At 39.9% G+C, this 16,687-nt stretch overlaps 2 protein-coding genes across 2 annotated transcripts; one reads left to right on the top strand and one right to left on the bottom strand.

Moving 5' to 3' along the window:
- Positions 1-3,760: 3,760 nt before the first annotated feature.
- LOC119552537 (transcription initiation factor TFIID subunit 5) lies at positions 3,761-7,104 on the bottom strand. The gene is made up of 5 exons (XM_037862156.1): positions 6,966-7,104; positions 6,493-6,871; positions 6,389-6,443; positions 6,167-6,319; positions 3,761-6,110 (listed from the first exon to the last, which is right to left on the bottom strand). Exons 1-5 carry the CDS (start codon positions 6,981-6,983, stop codon positions 3,761-3,763), a joined length of 2,955 nt encoding a protein of 984 aa, XP_037718084.1. The 5' UTR covers positions 6,984-7,104.
- A 6,709-nt stretch (positions 7,105-13,813) lies between these two features.
- On the top strand, positions 13,814-15,209 carry LOC119553732 (odorant receptor 67d). Its single transcript, XM_037864321.1, has 4 exons — positions 13,814-14,151; positions 14,240-14,677; positions 14,746-14,935; positions 14,988-15,209. Exons 1-4 carry the CDS (start codon positions 13,826-13,828, stop codon positions 15,207-15,209), a joined length of 1,176 nt encoding a protein of 391 aa, XP_037720249.1. The 5' UTR covers positions 13,814-13,825.
- Positions 15,210-16,687: the final 1,478 nt, after the last annotated feature.

Raw genomic sequence — 16,687 nt, 5'->3', positions numbered from 1 at the left:
CCATAGTATATCCTAGCCTATAGCTTATCCCTTTGCCGATCTGCGGTTGAAGTTGAATGCAGCAGAGGCAGTTGCAGTTGCAGTTGCAGCTGCAGATTCATTGTGTGCGAAACGAGCCGAATGCGTAATTTAATAAACTCACGAGGGCAACTAGGAGCAGGTTCAGGACATTTGCGACAACGCCTGCCAGCAATTCGGGCGAAAACTAGTTGGGGCAGCTTTAATCCCGCCTCGCATTTGCGTAATAAAAGTTTCAACTTTATTGTTAATTAAATGGCCAGGACATGTCGTGGTCGAAGTGGAAGTCGAAGTCGAAGTCCTTCCACTCCTTACCCAAAGGCCTTTTCACAACGCAGCTGCCTTTCGGGCCACGTCTATCAATGTAAACGTGATCCTCTGGCCCATAGCCTGAAAGTGTGGAAATTATAATAAATTTAGCCGCATTTGGCCCGCAGTTTCTGCTGGCCGTAATTATGCGGACACCTTGCCAGCCTTTTGCAGATCGAAAGCGAGCTGCAATTGCATATTGCCATATTGGCAGCGTGATGGATGTTTGGATCCCAAGTACGTAGTTTCAGGCCGAATTGAAATCGATTGAGCTGCTCGTGCTCTAAAAGGAACTTTTGCATATATGGAAGAGTAAGGCACTGCAAGAAAAGAAGGTAACGTGAATGGTTGGTTGAAAAAGTATATAAAGGGGGCATAACTTTTCATAATCTCTATGCTGCTATTTCCTCTATATTTTTACCTTTTTCCATTTTTTGGTATTATTTTTTATAGATTTTTTAAAGGGATTTTGTTATAGCCTAATTTACAGAAGCATTATGATGAAACCTTTTAGAAAATAAAATATAAATTGAATGGCAAATTAATTATGAATTCATCTTTATAGAACATTAGAAAAATAGACGCATTTTCTGTTAAATAAATGAAGAACGTTTTTCAGTAACGGTGAGATCGTATGCTTTAACTTCCCTTTTATGGCCCTTAAAATCATCGATCTACCCAATAAATTATGCAGGTACTTCAAGCATCCTTTTTTTGCCGAGTGCAAATACTGCCACGGGTGGTCCGCCGTCAAGTGGCTGGACATTAAGATTCGTCCGGCGACTACCGTTGGCCATTTAAGACAATAAATTTCATAAATAGCTTATGCATAAAATGCAGCCAGCCCCGCTCCTGGCTACTCCATTCGAACGCCGAACAGCTCTCGACCCCCGCTGCGTTGATATTAATTGGACGACATAATTGCGGGGCCACGTTGGCCATAATAATGCGGAGTGCGGTCCGTGGGGTAATTGCTCTGGAAACACGTTCCACTGGCAGCACTCCCCAATCGCAGGCAGCGAACTACTGGAGTTGGAATTTGTATAAATTTGGCTAACATCGAGGGTCCTCTTCCTCTTCGATAATTATGGGTTTGTGGCACTCAGCTTTTGCACCGCTGCCTTTTTGGCGGCACATACTTGAAATTATCGGTGTGTGTCCGCCTTTAATTTATTGTCTTTGGCGCTGCCCTAAATCCAATTGTAATACAATACGCGGCATTTATCATATTTAAGTACCGACTCCAAACTCACACACATCCTGTATTTACGGCCTGCTAATACGCGGTTTAACTTTAATGAGTGCAAAGGGGACGCTTTCGCTTATAAGCTTAAGGAACTTCATACAAATATGCAGCCATTTAATATTTTAAATTTATTTTGCCAACGAAAAATTATTAAAAAATATTAAAAGAGTAGAATTATTTTTCCTGCACCTTAATCCATCATCACAACTAATCAACTTTTCGCTTATAACATATTTTTATGATGTTACTTATTACCTTAATATTATATTTTTTTACAAAGATTTTTCTCCTTATATATTTGCGATTTATTTGCTCATCATCAGGCTGAGATTGGTTCGAAACCAGCCAGGACATTGTTTTGATTATAAATATTTATTTTATGCGCTGCTCTGCTCAGCTCGGGGCTTTTCTCGCCACTCCACGCCGAGGAAATCGGTTAAATGGACTGTGCTGTTTATTTTTTCGTAGTCCCTTAATAAGCCCCATGAAAAATTGGCAAATAAAAGAGGGCGTCTGCAGGGGAGGCTGAGGCTGGTTCCTTGAGGACATAAAACATGTGTGTAAATGTGGGTGTGGCATGTGTGGAAGGGTGGGCCCGAAAAGAAAATGGCGCTGGGCCAAGGATATGGAAGAAGATAAGGACCGAGTCGAAGAAGCAGCGAACAGAAAACATGTCCAGGCGAAATTGCGCACAATTACGGGGCAGAAACGGACTGTACTTCACCTTCCGCCAGCCCCGCGCTTCTTATCCAAGCGGAAAAGAATTATTACGTTGAATTTTCCCCCAAAAAAGCAAAGGAAAAGAAAACGAAGCGAAAGAATTCTCATTTTTTGATAGCCCACCAGGACGATGCCGCAAGGATGCACGGAGAAAAAAGATTTTAAAATATTTTACTTTTTGGTGAGAGACAAGAGAAAGTAATTTTTAAAAGTATATCAACATATACATATATAATTAAATTTTTTTAGCGTTGAAAATAACACTTTTGAATAAATTCATCGGTAATGTTGTTAAAAAAGATAATAGATACAAGAAAATACAAGCTGTATAACAATTATTTTTTTTTACAATTATAATATAATTTTTTCAGGTATTATGAATAATAATTTTCATCTTTAGTTTGTATAAAAATATAATGACTGGCAATCCTCTAAAAAAAATATTTCATAAATCATTTTTGTTTACTTGAAATCCAATAAATAATTTTAGGAAGATCTTTTTAGTACCCCCATTCAGAGCTTTTAAATCACTTAAAATATACTGTTTAAACAATTGGTAAGTAATATTTTCGTGAGCATTTTTCTTAGTGTCCCCAAGGATATGCCAGCCACATCGCTTGGCTCACGTGCATATGACAGTGGAGTAAACAATTTCATTTCGCGCAGCAGGACCCACAAGATAACTGCTACAAACGAGACGCAAGATGCTGCAGTGGCGTGCGGGGAGGGGTAAGGAGGGGGCTTTGCAGGACATCGAGGGGGTGGCGCAGGGGGCAGCAAGGACAACGACAGCACTTGAGTTCTGTTTTCGAAGCCGGGCAAGAACAACAACCACCGGCAGCAGCAGCATAAGAAGTTGCGTAAATATATTGTCCTGTCGCTTATTTTTCAGGGGGCGGTGGGTTTTTTTTTCGTGGATTGGGGCACAGGACGAAGGACGAACTACGAAGGACTCGCGGACTGCGGTCGGCTGGGACCAATTCGAGTCTCAACTGCCAGCGCCGTGGGCGTTTGGACGCAGTTAGTCGAGCGTGCCTGGCGGATTTTTTAATGCGTGCCTCTATAAATTTTGCACGCCTTTTGTAAATGTGAAGACCAAGGAGTGAATTCCTGGAGGAGGAGTGGATTTTCATATTATATAGAAGAGTGGGGAGCGGTTCGTGGGCAGCTGTACACGTGGCCTGGCCAGTTTTTTTTTAAAAAACTGTCAAATTGTTGTTACTGTACCATTCTCCCTCGCCCTGGGGGTTTGTCTCTGTTTACGAAAATCATGTATATTTGTCATACGAAGCGTTTATCCCCAATATTTTTCATAAATAACAAGGAACAACCCTGTAACGAGAAAAAATGTTTATTAAATAAGTACTATTCCAAAGAAAAGCTGAAGAAAAAATAGATAACTTTGCTATCTTGAGTTAAAAAACTCATATATTTATAATATTAATGAAATAGTTCTTTTTTTAAATTTTATTTAGTTATTCTTTTGAGCATCCATTTCTTCTGCACCTTTTTGGTACTTAAATTAAATTTATCCTTGAGGTGAAAACAAGCCTTCAACTTCACCGTGTCCAGAAAATGCAGCCAATTGTCGAACTTAACTTTTTTCTCCTCCTGTTGTTGCTTTAAATCCTTATCGAGGATATTATTTTTTAATGCCTGGGGAGTTGCACAAAATCCCAGCAAAAGATTGCGACGGCTGAAGTGGACCATGTAAAATGGAGCGTCTTGGCTGGGAAAAGACTTTAGAAGGAATTCTTCAACATTCGAATCTTGTTTTTCGGCCTGGTTCTGTTTTCTTGAAGACCTAGTCCCATTCAGGTACTCCTTTACCAGCCGTTCAAAGTCCCAATAGGTCATCTGACAATCCTGTCCACCCACCACCAATATGTTGTTATCCAAACCGATCTCCATGGTGTTAATGGACGACTTGTGATGTTCTAGAAAGCGAATCAAAGTCTCGTTGGCTGTATCCCAAACCATGATGAGTTTGTCATCTCCACCAGAAACCAAGTAACGACCGCAAATGGAGTAGGTCAAGGCTGTTATTCTGGCCCGGTGACCCCTGAAAAGTCGCACTTGGCTGGCCTTTATCACATCCCAAATTCGAACTGTTGAATCAGCAGATCCAGTGGCCAAGTAGTGACGATTTGGGTGGAATATGCACACCGCAAGTTCGTCCAAATGTCCTATGAGAATTCGAGCTGGTTTTCTATTATCCTGCATCCAAACTCTGGCCGTGCAATCGCCCGAGGCGGTTGCGAAATAGTAACCCATTGGTGCGAATACCACATGGCATACTGGTGCCAAATGTCCAGGATATATGACCACACAACTCCAGGATAGAAGACACCACAATCGAACGGTGAAATCCTCCGAACAACTAAGCAAAAAGCGATCGTCCGGGTTGAAGGAACAGCCATAAACAGGTCCTTGATGACCGTAAAGAGTTCGCTTGGTACATTTGCTGTTGGGATCCAACATACCCTTATCAACACCAGCCATTCCGGTGTCCAGGACTTTTAGCCAGCTTGCCGGTTTCAGTTTAACCAATTTCGAGGGTTTCAGGGAGAAAACGTGAATGGCCGAGGCTACAGTTCCCAGAGCCAACATGCTGATGTTGTCCGAAAAGTGGGCACATATCACCACCTCATCACAGGGAGGAACTGTATAAAGATAGGCCGACGGCAGGTTATCCCGATCCAATCTAACTCGATACTGTTCGTCGTTCTTCCTATGCAGCAAATCCATTCTCTTAATATTGGGACTATACATCTTATCGCCCGGGGGCAAGTGAAGATTCTTATGAGTCTGCGGTTCGTTCTTCTTCCTGCGACGTTTCTGAAGAAAAGGACGAGGGGTGAAATCTTTCTTATGCAAAGGTTCCGGGGCCCCATAAAAAATTGGTTCCAATAGAGGTTTACCAATCTCAAAACGCTGCTGGGGCTTCTGCTCATCATTATAGCTTTGAATATGAAAATGGACTAGCAACTTCTCCTGCTGACCTCTGGGCCATTCCTCTGTATCAAAAAGAAGCTGACGATAAGCGCTTTCCGACATTTCCATCTTAATTTTCTGGAGACCAGCCAGCAGTTTCCTCGCCTTATTCGGAACTTCTTCAGGCCTGCTAATATCCTTAAGTTTCACCAGTCTTGGTGCATAAGAGTCATCAAATTCATCCTGATATGAAAGGATAAACGCCCTTGCCTTCTGAACCTTATCACTGGCCACCATTTGCAGATAAGTCAGGACCATCAGGGGATATATCAATAGGTATATCTCATATTTGAGATGACTAGGAGCGGATTGGACCAGTATCTCAAGTTTCTTGATAGCCTCTTGATAGTCCACGAAAACCGAATCCTCCTTGATGACCACCGAACTAAAGTTATCCCTGCCCTCCAGAAGCTGAGCACTATCTTCGTAAAAATCCAAGCCATCATGCAACTTAGTTTGATCTCTGGTGACTTCCTCTAGCTCAGAATCACTTCGATGTTCTGTGGAATTCTGGGATTTTTCTGCATTCTTCTCATTTTCTTCTTCCTTTAAAATAGCAATAAGTTCTTCTTGAGAAATTTCACCTGTGTCAACTGGAAGTGCGGACATCTCCTCCCAGTAGGTTAGTTTACTTTGAGGTGGGTCATCCAATTGCTCCAGAGTATCTTCGACCTCTGGATCGTTTTCCATAAAACTAAGACTCAAGCCAAATTCGGAGCTAGAGTCGCTATCAGAAAAAAATTCCACGTCCTCAATGGGGCTCAAGTTTATATTATCCAAGTTCGATGGGGTTTCATCCAACTCATTTGGCTTTATCATTTCTCTAAGGTTCATACATGAAAACTGGGAAGAAAGTCTAATTTGCATCTCTAAACTTACATGTCTTCTTGAATTATTTCAGGCTGTTTTGGAGTCTGGACTATTTCAAAATCACTGGTTTTTTCGTCATATATTGGCATGGAGGGCATGGGACCACGAAAAACTGGCATTGAAAACGATTGTTCTTCGGGCTTTGGCTTGCAATCTTCAGTTCTTAAATAAATAAATGAAAAACGTAACTCTTCTGGGGCTTACAGAATGTCCTCTAAATTGATATCCCACCTTTTATCCAATGAACATAGACTTACATTCTTTATGCTTTCGAGCCAACCGGAGTCTGAAAATAATGTTCGTTATTGGTTTTAACACGCAAAACAAAAACCTACCATCAGAGTTGGAATCATCCGAATCGCTGATCTTATCGGAATCTGAGCTGATAGTTTTTTCGCTTTTACTATCATACGCATCTCCTGAATCATCGGATCCACCGATTTCGAGGCCCAATTGCTCCTCAAATTCTTTTAAGTACCATTTGTTCATCTTCACCCGGTGAAACTCGGCTTTAGGCTTTTTGGTTTTTTGTTCTTTCAGTTTATCCTCAAGATTCAGAAGTTGCTTTCGTATCTCATCCCTTGAATCATCGGAATCCGAATCGGACGTTGAGCCCACATTTTCATATGGCGTCCCTGGGATTTCCAGGATGGTGCGGGAATGCCTTTTTTGGACTTGAGATGACTTAAAATTACGATTAGAGCTCGCATCCTTCTTTTTATCATTCGGTGGGTAATACAAACACGGGGACAACCAATGCATTTTGTTGATTAAGATAGTAAAAAGTAGTGTAACTTTTTTCACTTACTGTACTGGTTCTCTTCATGGTTTTAACGCTAGTCCGATATTTTAGTCAATTTAATCAGCCTTTCAACAAGTAAAATTTTTCTTTTCCTTGTCAAGATATTAGTTTGACAGCTTCTTATTGTGTGGCTGCATTTTGTACAACTCTTGTGACCAAAATACAACCAATTGTACAAACTTAAAAAATACTAAAAGTTGTTAAACACTTTAACAAACAAGTTAGGGCATACCATATTGTTTTAGATCACTCCTATTTTTAAAAAAATCAGTATTTCACTTACTCTTATTACTCTTATTAGTATGCAGTAAAACAGCGCTCTTGACAAAATCAAAAGAGTTTGTTACTGGGTACAATGTGCACACATTTGGTGCGAAAATAAAAGACATCATGGCTTTGCCAGCTCAACTTTTGCGGTTGGTTTTTTTATTTTCGAATATTTCCTCTTTTTCCACAATTTTTTCCCGACATGAAGCGACGACGACCGCTGATCTGAAACAAAATGCTGGCACAGCATCACATCACATGAGGGCGCTAGAATATCCAGGGTGTCCTTAAAAACCGAGGGGTGGCGGAGGGGTCCGTAGGTAGGAAAAAATTAATTTGCATACCCAATATTCAACGGATTTGCTGCTGTGGCAAGGTTTACCAAGCCACTGTCCGTTTAAGGGATTCCCTTATTGTTAAAGATACCCTCTACAAGGATTTTAATGACTTCCAATACAATGCAATGTATATATTTTTATTTGGTATTTTCTACCGACACAATACCACTATCTAAATAAATACTATTCAAAATAAATATATTTAGTAACTTGGACGAATTTCAATTTCAACTGCCTCAATTGGTGTTATGATATGAATATTGGTAGCTTAGGTAGCATCTATATGTTTATTAATCCATATCTTTAAATATTTTTCCAGGGTAACTCTTGTTCGTTAACCACATTTCACCTTAAATCTTGATTTCCCTTTTTTTCCACAGCTCACTTGTTAGTGGAATTGTGCGAGTATGCTGGCGAACCGAACCCGCGGATGCGTTTGGAATTCTTCTGTAGTTCGGGCAATATGTCGGTCCTGGCAACTCACTTTGCAGGACACAAAAATAAGAGGAGATGGGCGTAAAAAATGAATATACGAAAAGCGGGCGACAGGACAACCCGCAGCAGTAGCAGAAAATGCTGCTGCATATTGTTTTGTAATTTCCGCCATGATTTATGGCACTCGGGGAAAACACTTTAAGTTCTTTAAAAAAAACGCCATCAAAAACTAAAAATATAGCTATCTAGGGATCAGTATGTGTGTCAATAATCAAGGGCCACAGTTAGATGTCGACAATGGCAAACAAAGCCTCATTATTGGCAGCAACAATAGCCAAATCACTTGATATGTAATGCTGGCCATAAATAAATCACACTGCAGCATAATCCATTGTAAAGTATCGAAAAACTGCAATTGAAATGCAAATCAATGCAAATCGATACTTGAATCATCACCAGCCGCAGCAGAATCAGAATCGGAATCCGAATCAGAAACTTGAACATGAATGATTCATGCAACGCACGCGAACATTCAAATGCAAATGTCAGAATGCAAAATCCGAAATGCAAAAATTATCCACAAATGCAAATTTGCGAGTGCGAAAGACCCGCTGTGAGGGCAACAATCAAATCAAAATAAATGCACCGCACAAATACAAATCCCAAACTGCAACAAAGCCAAAAATAAACACACAGCAAACAATGCAGCTTGCGGATTTTCGCACTTCCGGTTAACTGTTGCTAATTTGATTAGGGAATTTTCCAGGGGGCGGGGTTCAGCTGAAAAACGGGGCGTGGCAAGCGAAAAGGCCATAAACATTTTTAGCTGCTGCTGATTTCGCTTTGGCCTGCCAACTTATGCAAATTATCCTGTGTGATTTATGCCCAGAATTTTCTCGCCTTCCAGCATAAACTTCGCTCCTTAGGGTGCTGCTGCAAATTGAATTTTACAAAATACCGTAGACCGTCGGTGGGTTTCATTTTTAAATATTTTTCCCTTTTTACTGAAAAATAAAGTTTTTAAAGAAAAGTTTAAAAAAAAAATATTTTTTTAATAAATTGCATGATTTAAGAGTACAAGTAAGATTTATTTGAAGTATTGATTAAAAGGAATAACCAGCCTAGCAGTTTATTTTAATTACATTTTTCTAAAAATGAAATGATTGAGATTTTTCTATGACATTTAAATATAAATATATGATGACAGATGCTTTTGAAGAAAATATGTTTAGGTATCAATTTTTTTGAAAGATACCTTTACCTTGGTATACTTATTTTAATATTAAAGGTAAACTTCCCAAGCCGTACGTATTTAGTTTAAAAAAAAATGATTGTATATACGATCTACAAAAGTTTACAAATATTTTCACACGCAATCCAAGGAAGCTGGCATTGCTCTTTTAAGATCCTGATTCTCATATTCAAATTTGTATGGTATGCGCATGCATATTCAATTCAATCATATCCTGTCATGTTGCCACCAGGAAACTGGTTCTTGTGCCATTGAGTAAAGCCCTTCTTACCTTTCCTGTCTCCCATTGTCTCGTCCCCAGAACTTGTCCGTGTCGATTGTCATGCTAATTGAGGCAAAAAGGATTCCCAGGACTCAGGACTCACGCCAGGTAGAGGTTGAGGCTGCTCGGAAACTTAGTTCCTTCGCAGACATTGTCGCGTAAAGTGCTCGAAGGAGGGCAGTCGTTAAATAAACCATAAAACAAGCAGTCAGCCATGGAAAACAAATAAAGCCCACCCACTCAAATGAGTCGGTGGGTGGGGGAAAACCAAGGAGGGAAAAAGGAAAATGTCCCCGACTCCACAGAAACCACGAGCATGACAAACATTAACACGGCCTCTGACGCAATTTAACACCAATTACAATATCCGTTACATCTAATTATTGTAAGCGGCCCACAAGGAAGCCACTGGGCAGCCGTCTTGCCGACTAAATTAAAGAAAAACACCGCTGCCCAGGACATGGGTGGCGCCATTTGCGGTTGCCAGGACATTAACAATGAAAACTCCCGTTCGAAGGAATAAAAAATAAAAAAAAAAAAAAACACCGGGAAAACGGAGCAGCAAATGGCGGCTATAAAACAACAGAGAACAGAACCCATGAAATATGAGCAGGAAGCTCAAGGAAAACACAACTGTGGGTGGCTGGGGCGAACATTTCTTAATTTCCAACAATTTACGCTGAAAGCTTTCAGCGCTCAAATGACGCACAGACGGCTGCAGGACTCCAGTGTCCTGTTCCTTCTCCCAACTGTGTTTTTTCTCCTTATTTTTCTGGCTCTGTTTTCTGGCTCTGGCCAGGGCGACGATGATGATCTAACGCCATTATTTCCCCGCCAAACGACAGGCAGTTGTTAATGGGGCTTACCACTTAAGCGCGACGGCATAAAATAAACACGCGGTCTGCAGACGCCCTTGCCACTGCCACGCCCACGCACACCGCCCACCGCCCAACCTCGGATGTCCTGGCAAATTAATTAACATGCCGCCCAGTCGCTGGCAGTATTTTCCACACTGAAAATCTTATGACAGAGCTGAGGCAAGTTAATAAAATTCCATAAAAACAAATAAACAGATTTGGAAAAACAAAAACAATTAAACCAAAAAAAATGTTCTTACTTTTGTGTGATAAAGGATGTGATATAAAAATATTTTTAAATATTTAAAAACGTTCTTAGAATTTAAACAAACATAAAAACAGGTTTTAGAATAAACGGAAGTGTGATTATTAATACCGAGACCTTATCTTTTCTTAAGATTTAACTTGTTCTCATCCAAAAACAAATAATTTTTCATGACATAAAGTTTCAACAAACTGCGTTAAAAAATATTATAAAGGCCCACAATTAAAGCTTACTATAATAAAAATATAAATATAAAAAATATTACACATTTTTAAAAACTAATTATTTGTTTTTGAAAATCATACACCTGTGAAAATGTATTTTCAACTATTTCCCATAGCTATTATACACATTTTTCCTAGTGAACTTTCCGCTGTTTTTCTTCCATTCTTTTTTCATTGCTGTTTTTGTCTTTTGGCGGTTTTTTCTTCGGCTTAATTGTGGACCATCGTCTTCAGTCCTTCAGGGTGTCCTGTTCCCCCTCAAAAAAAATATTGGGATTGGGGAGTTGGCCAGCGGCAGTTTAACAATTAAGAAACGTTTAAAGTTCGGTGAATTTGGGGCGCGGCTTTCCTTTGATTACAAGCCACGGGCAGCAGCAGCAGCAGCAACAGGATCTGGTGAGGTGAGGTCCTCCGAGGTCCTTCGCAGGACATTCGACATACGCGGCACGTTGTCTGCATCCGTTTGACACCTTTTGTCGGGCCCAAAATGGCACAGGAAATGAGCTGGCCCGTACGTGACTTGTTTTCCTTGTGGCCCAGCAAATTGGAAATGTAAAATATTCGACTGCTCAAGCCCGATTGTTGGGCTGCCCGAAAGGGTCAGCAAGGTCCTGGGTACCCAAAGACACTCTCTTTAAGCTGACCCCAAGTCGGGCGACTGTTTAACATTCCAAATTTGTGCACTCGCTCAATTTCCTTCCATTCCCCAAATGTAATTACCCAAAAAGGGCGGCTACGCAATCTTTTTGATTTGACACGAATTTCTCGGCCCAACTCCGGCCGGAATAATTAGTGTCCATTGAAGGGGCTCTGCCACGGGAGCTACGTGCCAAACAAAACGCCCTGCGGCAAGGACGAAGACTCCTTGGAGGACTGTCCTCGCCGACGTCGTCCTGGCATAATTGCAATTAAAATGTTCGCCGGGAAGTGCAAACACTTGGAGGCAATTGCCGTGCACAGAAATAATAACAGGCAGATTGCGCAAATTAAAATATAATTAGAGACAAACAAGACGCCCAGTTGGGGAGGTGGGGAAATGGTTTTAAGATATGGCGGGCCTTGGGAGAAATTAGGGAAAATAGGTTTAAAACATTAGAAAATATATAATTATGCACGACTAGTTTATACGATCAAATTTAAAGAAAGTTGCACCAATAAAGCAATAAAATATTAAAAAAGAAGCTTTCTGAAAAGATGGTTCTTAATTTTCGATGGGAAACCCAATAAATAGAATGGACCATAGAATTTTTTAATTAAGGGTAGTTAATCGCATACAGTTTATAAAAAATGTTTTCCCTTAAGTCCCTTAAGTCCCTATTATTCCAAAATTATTTTTATAACGGAACAACATATTCTTATAACGATTTTTTGGTAAACTAGTTTATTGGTTAGGATCGTTTTTTGGTTTTTAATCTATAATTTTTAAAGCTATAACTACATAAAATACATCCCCTTTCCACTCAACAAATTACAGTGCATATAGTGGCGCCCCCTGGCGGGCGGTGGCCGGGAAACGCCACGCACTTTCCACTGGAAGACGTTTTGTGCTCGGCTGGAAATTAGCGTGAGACAGCCCACCTTTATTTTTTTCCCTTGAGGGTTGAACGAGTGAGCGAGAGGCAGACACCCAGGGTGTGTGTTAGAAAGAGAAAGAGAGATAACCTCTATAGAGGGGGGTTCGAATACCTGGTAGCCTAGCTCCCAACTAACGAGCAAGTAATTTTGTGGGCCAACTGAGCTGCCCGGCAGCGTCTTTAATGTTTCCTTGGCTACTTTAAGCCTCCGTTGTCTTGGCCTTTTCCCCACATTAAGTATACGCCGTGATGGTGAGGTGGTAAATGAGGGTGGTGCTTTCTTTTTTTTTTTCCGAGGGGTAGGCCTGTGAGGGTCGTTTTTTTTTTGGCCACACCTTCCATTCTCGCAGGGGTGACTAAGCAAGGAATATATTTTTCGTTTTTTTTTTTGCTGCGTGCGCCGTGCGTTCGCTTTTACTTTTGTTTGCCCGGATTTTCGATCGAAAAAAAATATATAGAATAAACGAAAAAATAAATAAAATAAAAGCGAAATGAGGAAGAACGAAATTTGTTTCGCTGCTGCCTTATGAAATGTCAAAACTTCAAAGCGAACTCAACTTAAATGCAAGAAAATGAGAAAATATTCACTTGAGTGCGTATGCGTATGCGCCATCCTCATCCTGTTTGGCTGATTTTGAGCCCATTGTCCTGGCGTCCTTGTTGTTTTTGTTTGCGATGCTGCTGCTGTTTGAACTGTTGTTGATAGCCTTTATTAGTTGTTGGCCCAAAGCCTAGGCGCTTACGCAATTCCCCCGCACTTTCACTTCCTGTCCCGAAATTTCCACATCAGGAATCGTGCGCTCTGCAAATAGATATAATTTCGGGCTGCCCTCACTGTTCCCAGTTTCCCTGTGCTTTCTATTTGAAATTCACTTTTTTTCCGGCAACAAATTTTATTAAAAAATTTGATATTAAATCAATTGCGTGGAGATTTTCTCCTTATCTTGGGTTTTTCTGGCCGGGGTGTCAGATGTGCTCATGCATAAAGTTGTTTGGCTGGGAGCTGTTATTATGGGAATGAAATAAATTCAGTTACATTTATTAACAAACCGATGAGGAAAACAAGATACCATGAAATAATACAATTAAACCTAAAACTTTAACTTTTATAAGAAATAAAAAAGTGCGCAAGCAAAATGGGAAACAAACTAAATATGTACCCATTAGTATTTCTAAACCTTATAATTTATTTAGCTATAAAGTGCAACAATTACTCATTTATATTTCACCTTGACGTTAGTTAGTTACCATGAATCGATTTTATTGCTAACTACCTTAATTAAATTGTCAATACTTTGACATAAGATGTCTGCCAGACTATAAAAGTGGGTTTTCCCTGCTGTTGGGAATCACTTTTCCTATAAGATTCTATCCAAAGAGTTGGCAGTGAAAATGGCGAAAATAGAGCCTGTCGAGCGGTATCGCAAAGTCATTCGTATGATCCGTTTTTGCGTGGGATTCTGCGGAAATGATGTGGCAGATCCCAATTTTCGAATGTGGTGGCTCACCTACTCTATAATTGCCGCCATTTTCTTCTTTTTCGCCTGCACAGGATATACCATATACGTGGGCGTGGTTATCAACGGAGATCTAACAGTGATCCTTCAGGCCTTTGCTATGACAGGATCGGGGATCCAGGGATTAACTAAGCTGTTGGTCACCGCCAATATGGCTTCTGAGATGCGAGAAATTTCAAACACTTACGAGAATATCTACAGGTAGGAGAACTATATTCCCGCAAATATTCGGAGTCTTAAAACTGTTGAAAAAGGTTTAATTTCAATATATATTTTATTCTACCTCCAGTGAATACGGTCCCAAGGGTGGTGAATATGCCAAATGCCTGGAAAGCAGAATCCGTATAACCTGGAAATTGATCATCGGCTTTATGATCGGCTACATTATCATCCTGGGTGTCATTGTCGCGTTTCCAATCTTCTACTTGGTGGTTCTGCACGAGAAGGTTTTGGTCATGCAATTCCTGGTGCCACTAGTTGATCACACCACCGATAAAGGTCATCTTGTGCTCACGGCTATCCATGTGGCATTTATTGTTTTCGGTGGCTTCGGCAATTACGGCGGAGATATGTACTTCTTTCTTTTCGTCACCCATGCGCCTTTAATTAAGAACATATTCAGTTTGAAGCTTGAGGATTTCAACGAGGTGGTTCTCAAAAGGAATGAGTTCCCAAGAGTAAGGGCCATGCTCTGTGATCTCTTGACATGGCATCAGCTGTATTCTAGGTAAAGCAAAGGCTGGTTATATAAGGTTTTCTTTAAACTTCTTATCATAACTTTATATTATTTTCCAGCATTCTTCAGACCACTAAGAAGATCTATAGCATCGTTTTATTTGTTCAGCTTTCCACAACTTGTGTGGGACTTCTGTGTACCATCTCTTGCATATTTATTAAAGCCTGGCCCGCAGCTCCTCTTTATCTAATATACGCCGCCATAACACTCTACACTTTCTGCGGACTCGGCACTTTGGTGGAAAATTCTGTAACTTAATCAGTTATTCTTTTAAAAACTGTTGTTAACATATGCTTTTTAGAATGAGGAATTTCTCAGTGTGATCTACACGAACTGTATGTGGTATGAGCTGCCTGTAAAAGAGGAGAAGCTAATTATCCTGATGATAGCCAAGGCCCAGAAAGAGGTTTGCCTCACAGCCGCCGAAATGGCTCCACTGTCAATGAATACAGCTCTCCAGTTGACCAAGGGAATCTATAGTTTCAGCATGATGTTGATGAACTACTTGGGAAAGGATAGCTAAAGAGCTTATTATAACATAAAATATCGTGCACATTTTATCTATTGTATTGTAGAAATTACACTTTAATAAAAATGTTAGATGGATTGGTATTATTATTAATTGGAAGACATAAAATTTAACATACATTGACAAATTGTAAACAAGTAGAGAAACAATAGAATCCACACAGGATTTTCCTTGGATTAACAATTAATAAACACCTATTCGTTGAATTCTTCTTTTCATGCTTCAAAAACCCAATCCATTCCCAGACTTTAGGTGTGAAAAAAGATTCCTCTCAATAGGAAAACCGCGCTGCAACTTTCAAAGGCCGTTTACTATGTTCTTATGCTGCTGAAATGAATTTGGGCGGGGAAGAAAGCTGATTAATTTTTGCTCTTTGTCTAATGAACTTGCCGCAAAAGAATTTAATAAACAGTCCCGCACTTTATGGGCCCACAAAAAATGATGTCTGCCAGGACACAGACCATGAAAAATAGTAAAACCAAAAAAAAAAAAGAAAACGAGGCAGGAGAAAAGAAAAACGCAGGCGATGCAAATGAGGGAAAAGTATGAAAAAGCATCGCTGGTAAGTTGTAAAAATTGTCTTTTAATGCCGCGCAAATCCAGCAGATTGCCACGTAGTGCTAATAAAATAAAGTTATGTCCGGGCATAAAGAACAAAAAGCCCGCGCACCGCTAAAACGCACCCGAAATAGTGTACTTCGGTACAAAAAAGTAAAAGCCCACCAAGATCCACAAAAAATGGCGTTGAAAACTGAGTGCGCGGGCGCAAGGCGAAGGCCAAGATGGATGATGGGGTGGTGAGAGGGGGCGGCGAGGTCGGTAAACGCATCATTAATCAAATGTCCGAAGCGTAAGCACCGTTATTCATCATTGCTTATGGATAAGGTGCTCCACCGCCCCATCCACCCACTCGAAAGACCACCTCATCCCCCAGCGGAAGTCCCTCAAGAAAGTCGGCATGAGTTGCTATATTCATCGGGCTGTTTTTTTTGGTAATGAGCTTTTTTTTGGGGACTTCCAAAAATCATGATTGAAAAAGAAAGTATTCTCGGCTTGTTAAAATATTTGGTTTTCTAATAAAAATATTTTAACAACGATTTCAAGCTCTGAAAAGGTTTTTAATAATGTGAAAATTAATTGAATTTATTAAAAATCTGAAGTTTTTTATTTATATTTTTTAGGACCTCTTATTGAAATTGTTCTGATTGATTTAAGATTTTTTTATTCATATCGTTGGAATACATTTAATCACCTCGTTACTAAGAAACAGAAAAAATATAATATAAATAGAATATGCATAAACTAATACGATTTAACATAAAATACTAACTCAATTTAATGATATTAATAGTATAAATATATCAATAGTAAAAAATTACAAAAATATTTTCTTTCATACATATAAAACAAGAAAGGAAGTTAGCTTCGGCAAGCCGAAGCTTATATACCCTTGCAGCTATAATTATTAAATT

This window comes from Drosophila subpulchrella, chromosome 3L (assembly GCF_014743375.2).
Source record: "Drosophila subpulchrella strain 33 F10 #4 breed RU33 chromosome 3L, RU_Dsub_v1.1 Primary Assembly, whole genome shotgun sequence".
Taxonomy (NCBI): Eukaryota; Metazoa; Arthropoda; class Insecta; order Diptera; family Drosophilidae; genus Drosophila; species Drosophila subpulchrella.
Note: the sequence above shows the minus strand (reverse complement) of the source record. Positions and strands in the feature narration are given on the sequence as shown.

Coding starts and splice junctions, on each gene's coding strand:
- LOC119553732 (XM_037864321.1), top strand. CDS start 13,826: ATGGCGAAAATAGAGCCTGTCGAGCGGTATCGCAAAGTCATTCGTATG. Junction 14,678..14,745: donor TGGCATCAGCTGTATTCTAG/GTAAAGCAAAGG, acceptor ATTATTTTCCAG/CATTCTTCAGACCACTAAGA. Junction 14,936..14,987: donor GCACTTTGGTGGAAAATTCT/GTAACTTAATCA, acceptor TATGCTTTTTAG/AATGAGGAATTTCTCAGTGT.
- LOC119552537 (XM_037862156.1), bottom strand. Junction 6,320..6,388: donor CTATGTTCATTGGATAAAAG/GTGGGATATCAA, acceptor TATTTATTTAAG/AACTGAAGATTGCAAGCCAA. Junction 6,111..6,166: donor GAAATAATTCAAGAAGACAT/GTAAGTTTAGAG, acceptor TATGAACCTTAG/AGAAATGATAAAGCCAAATG.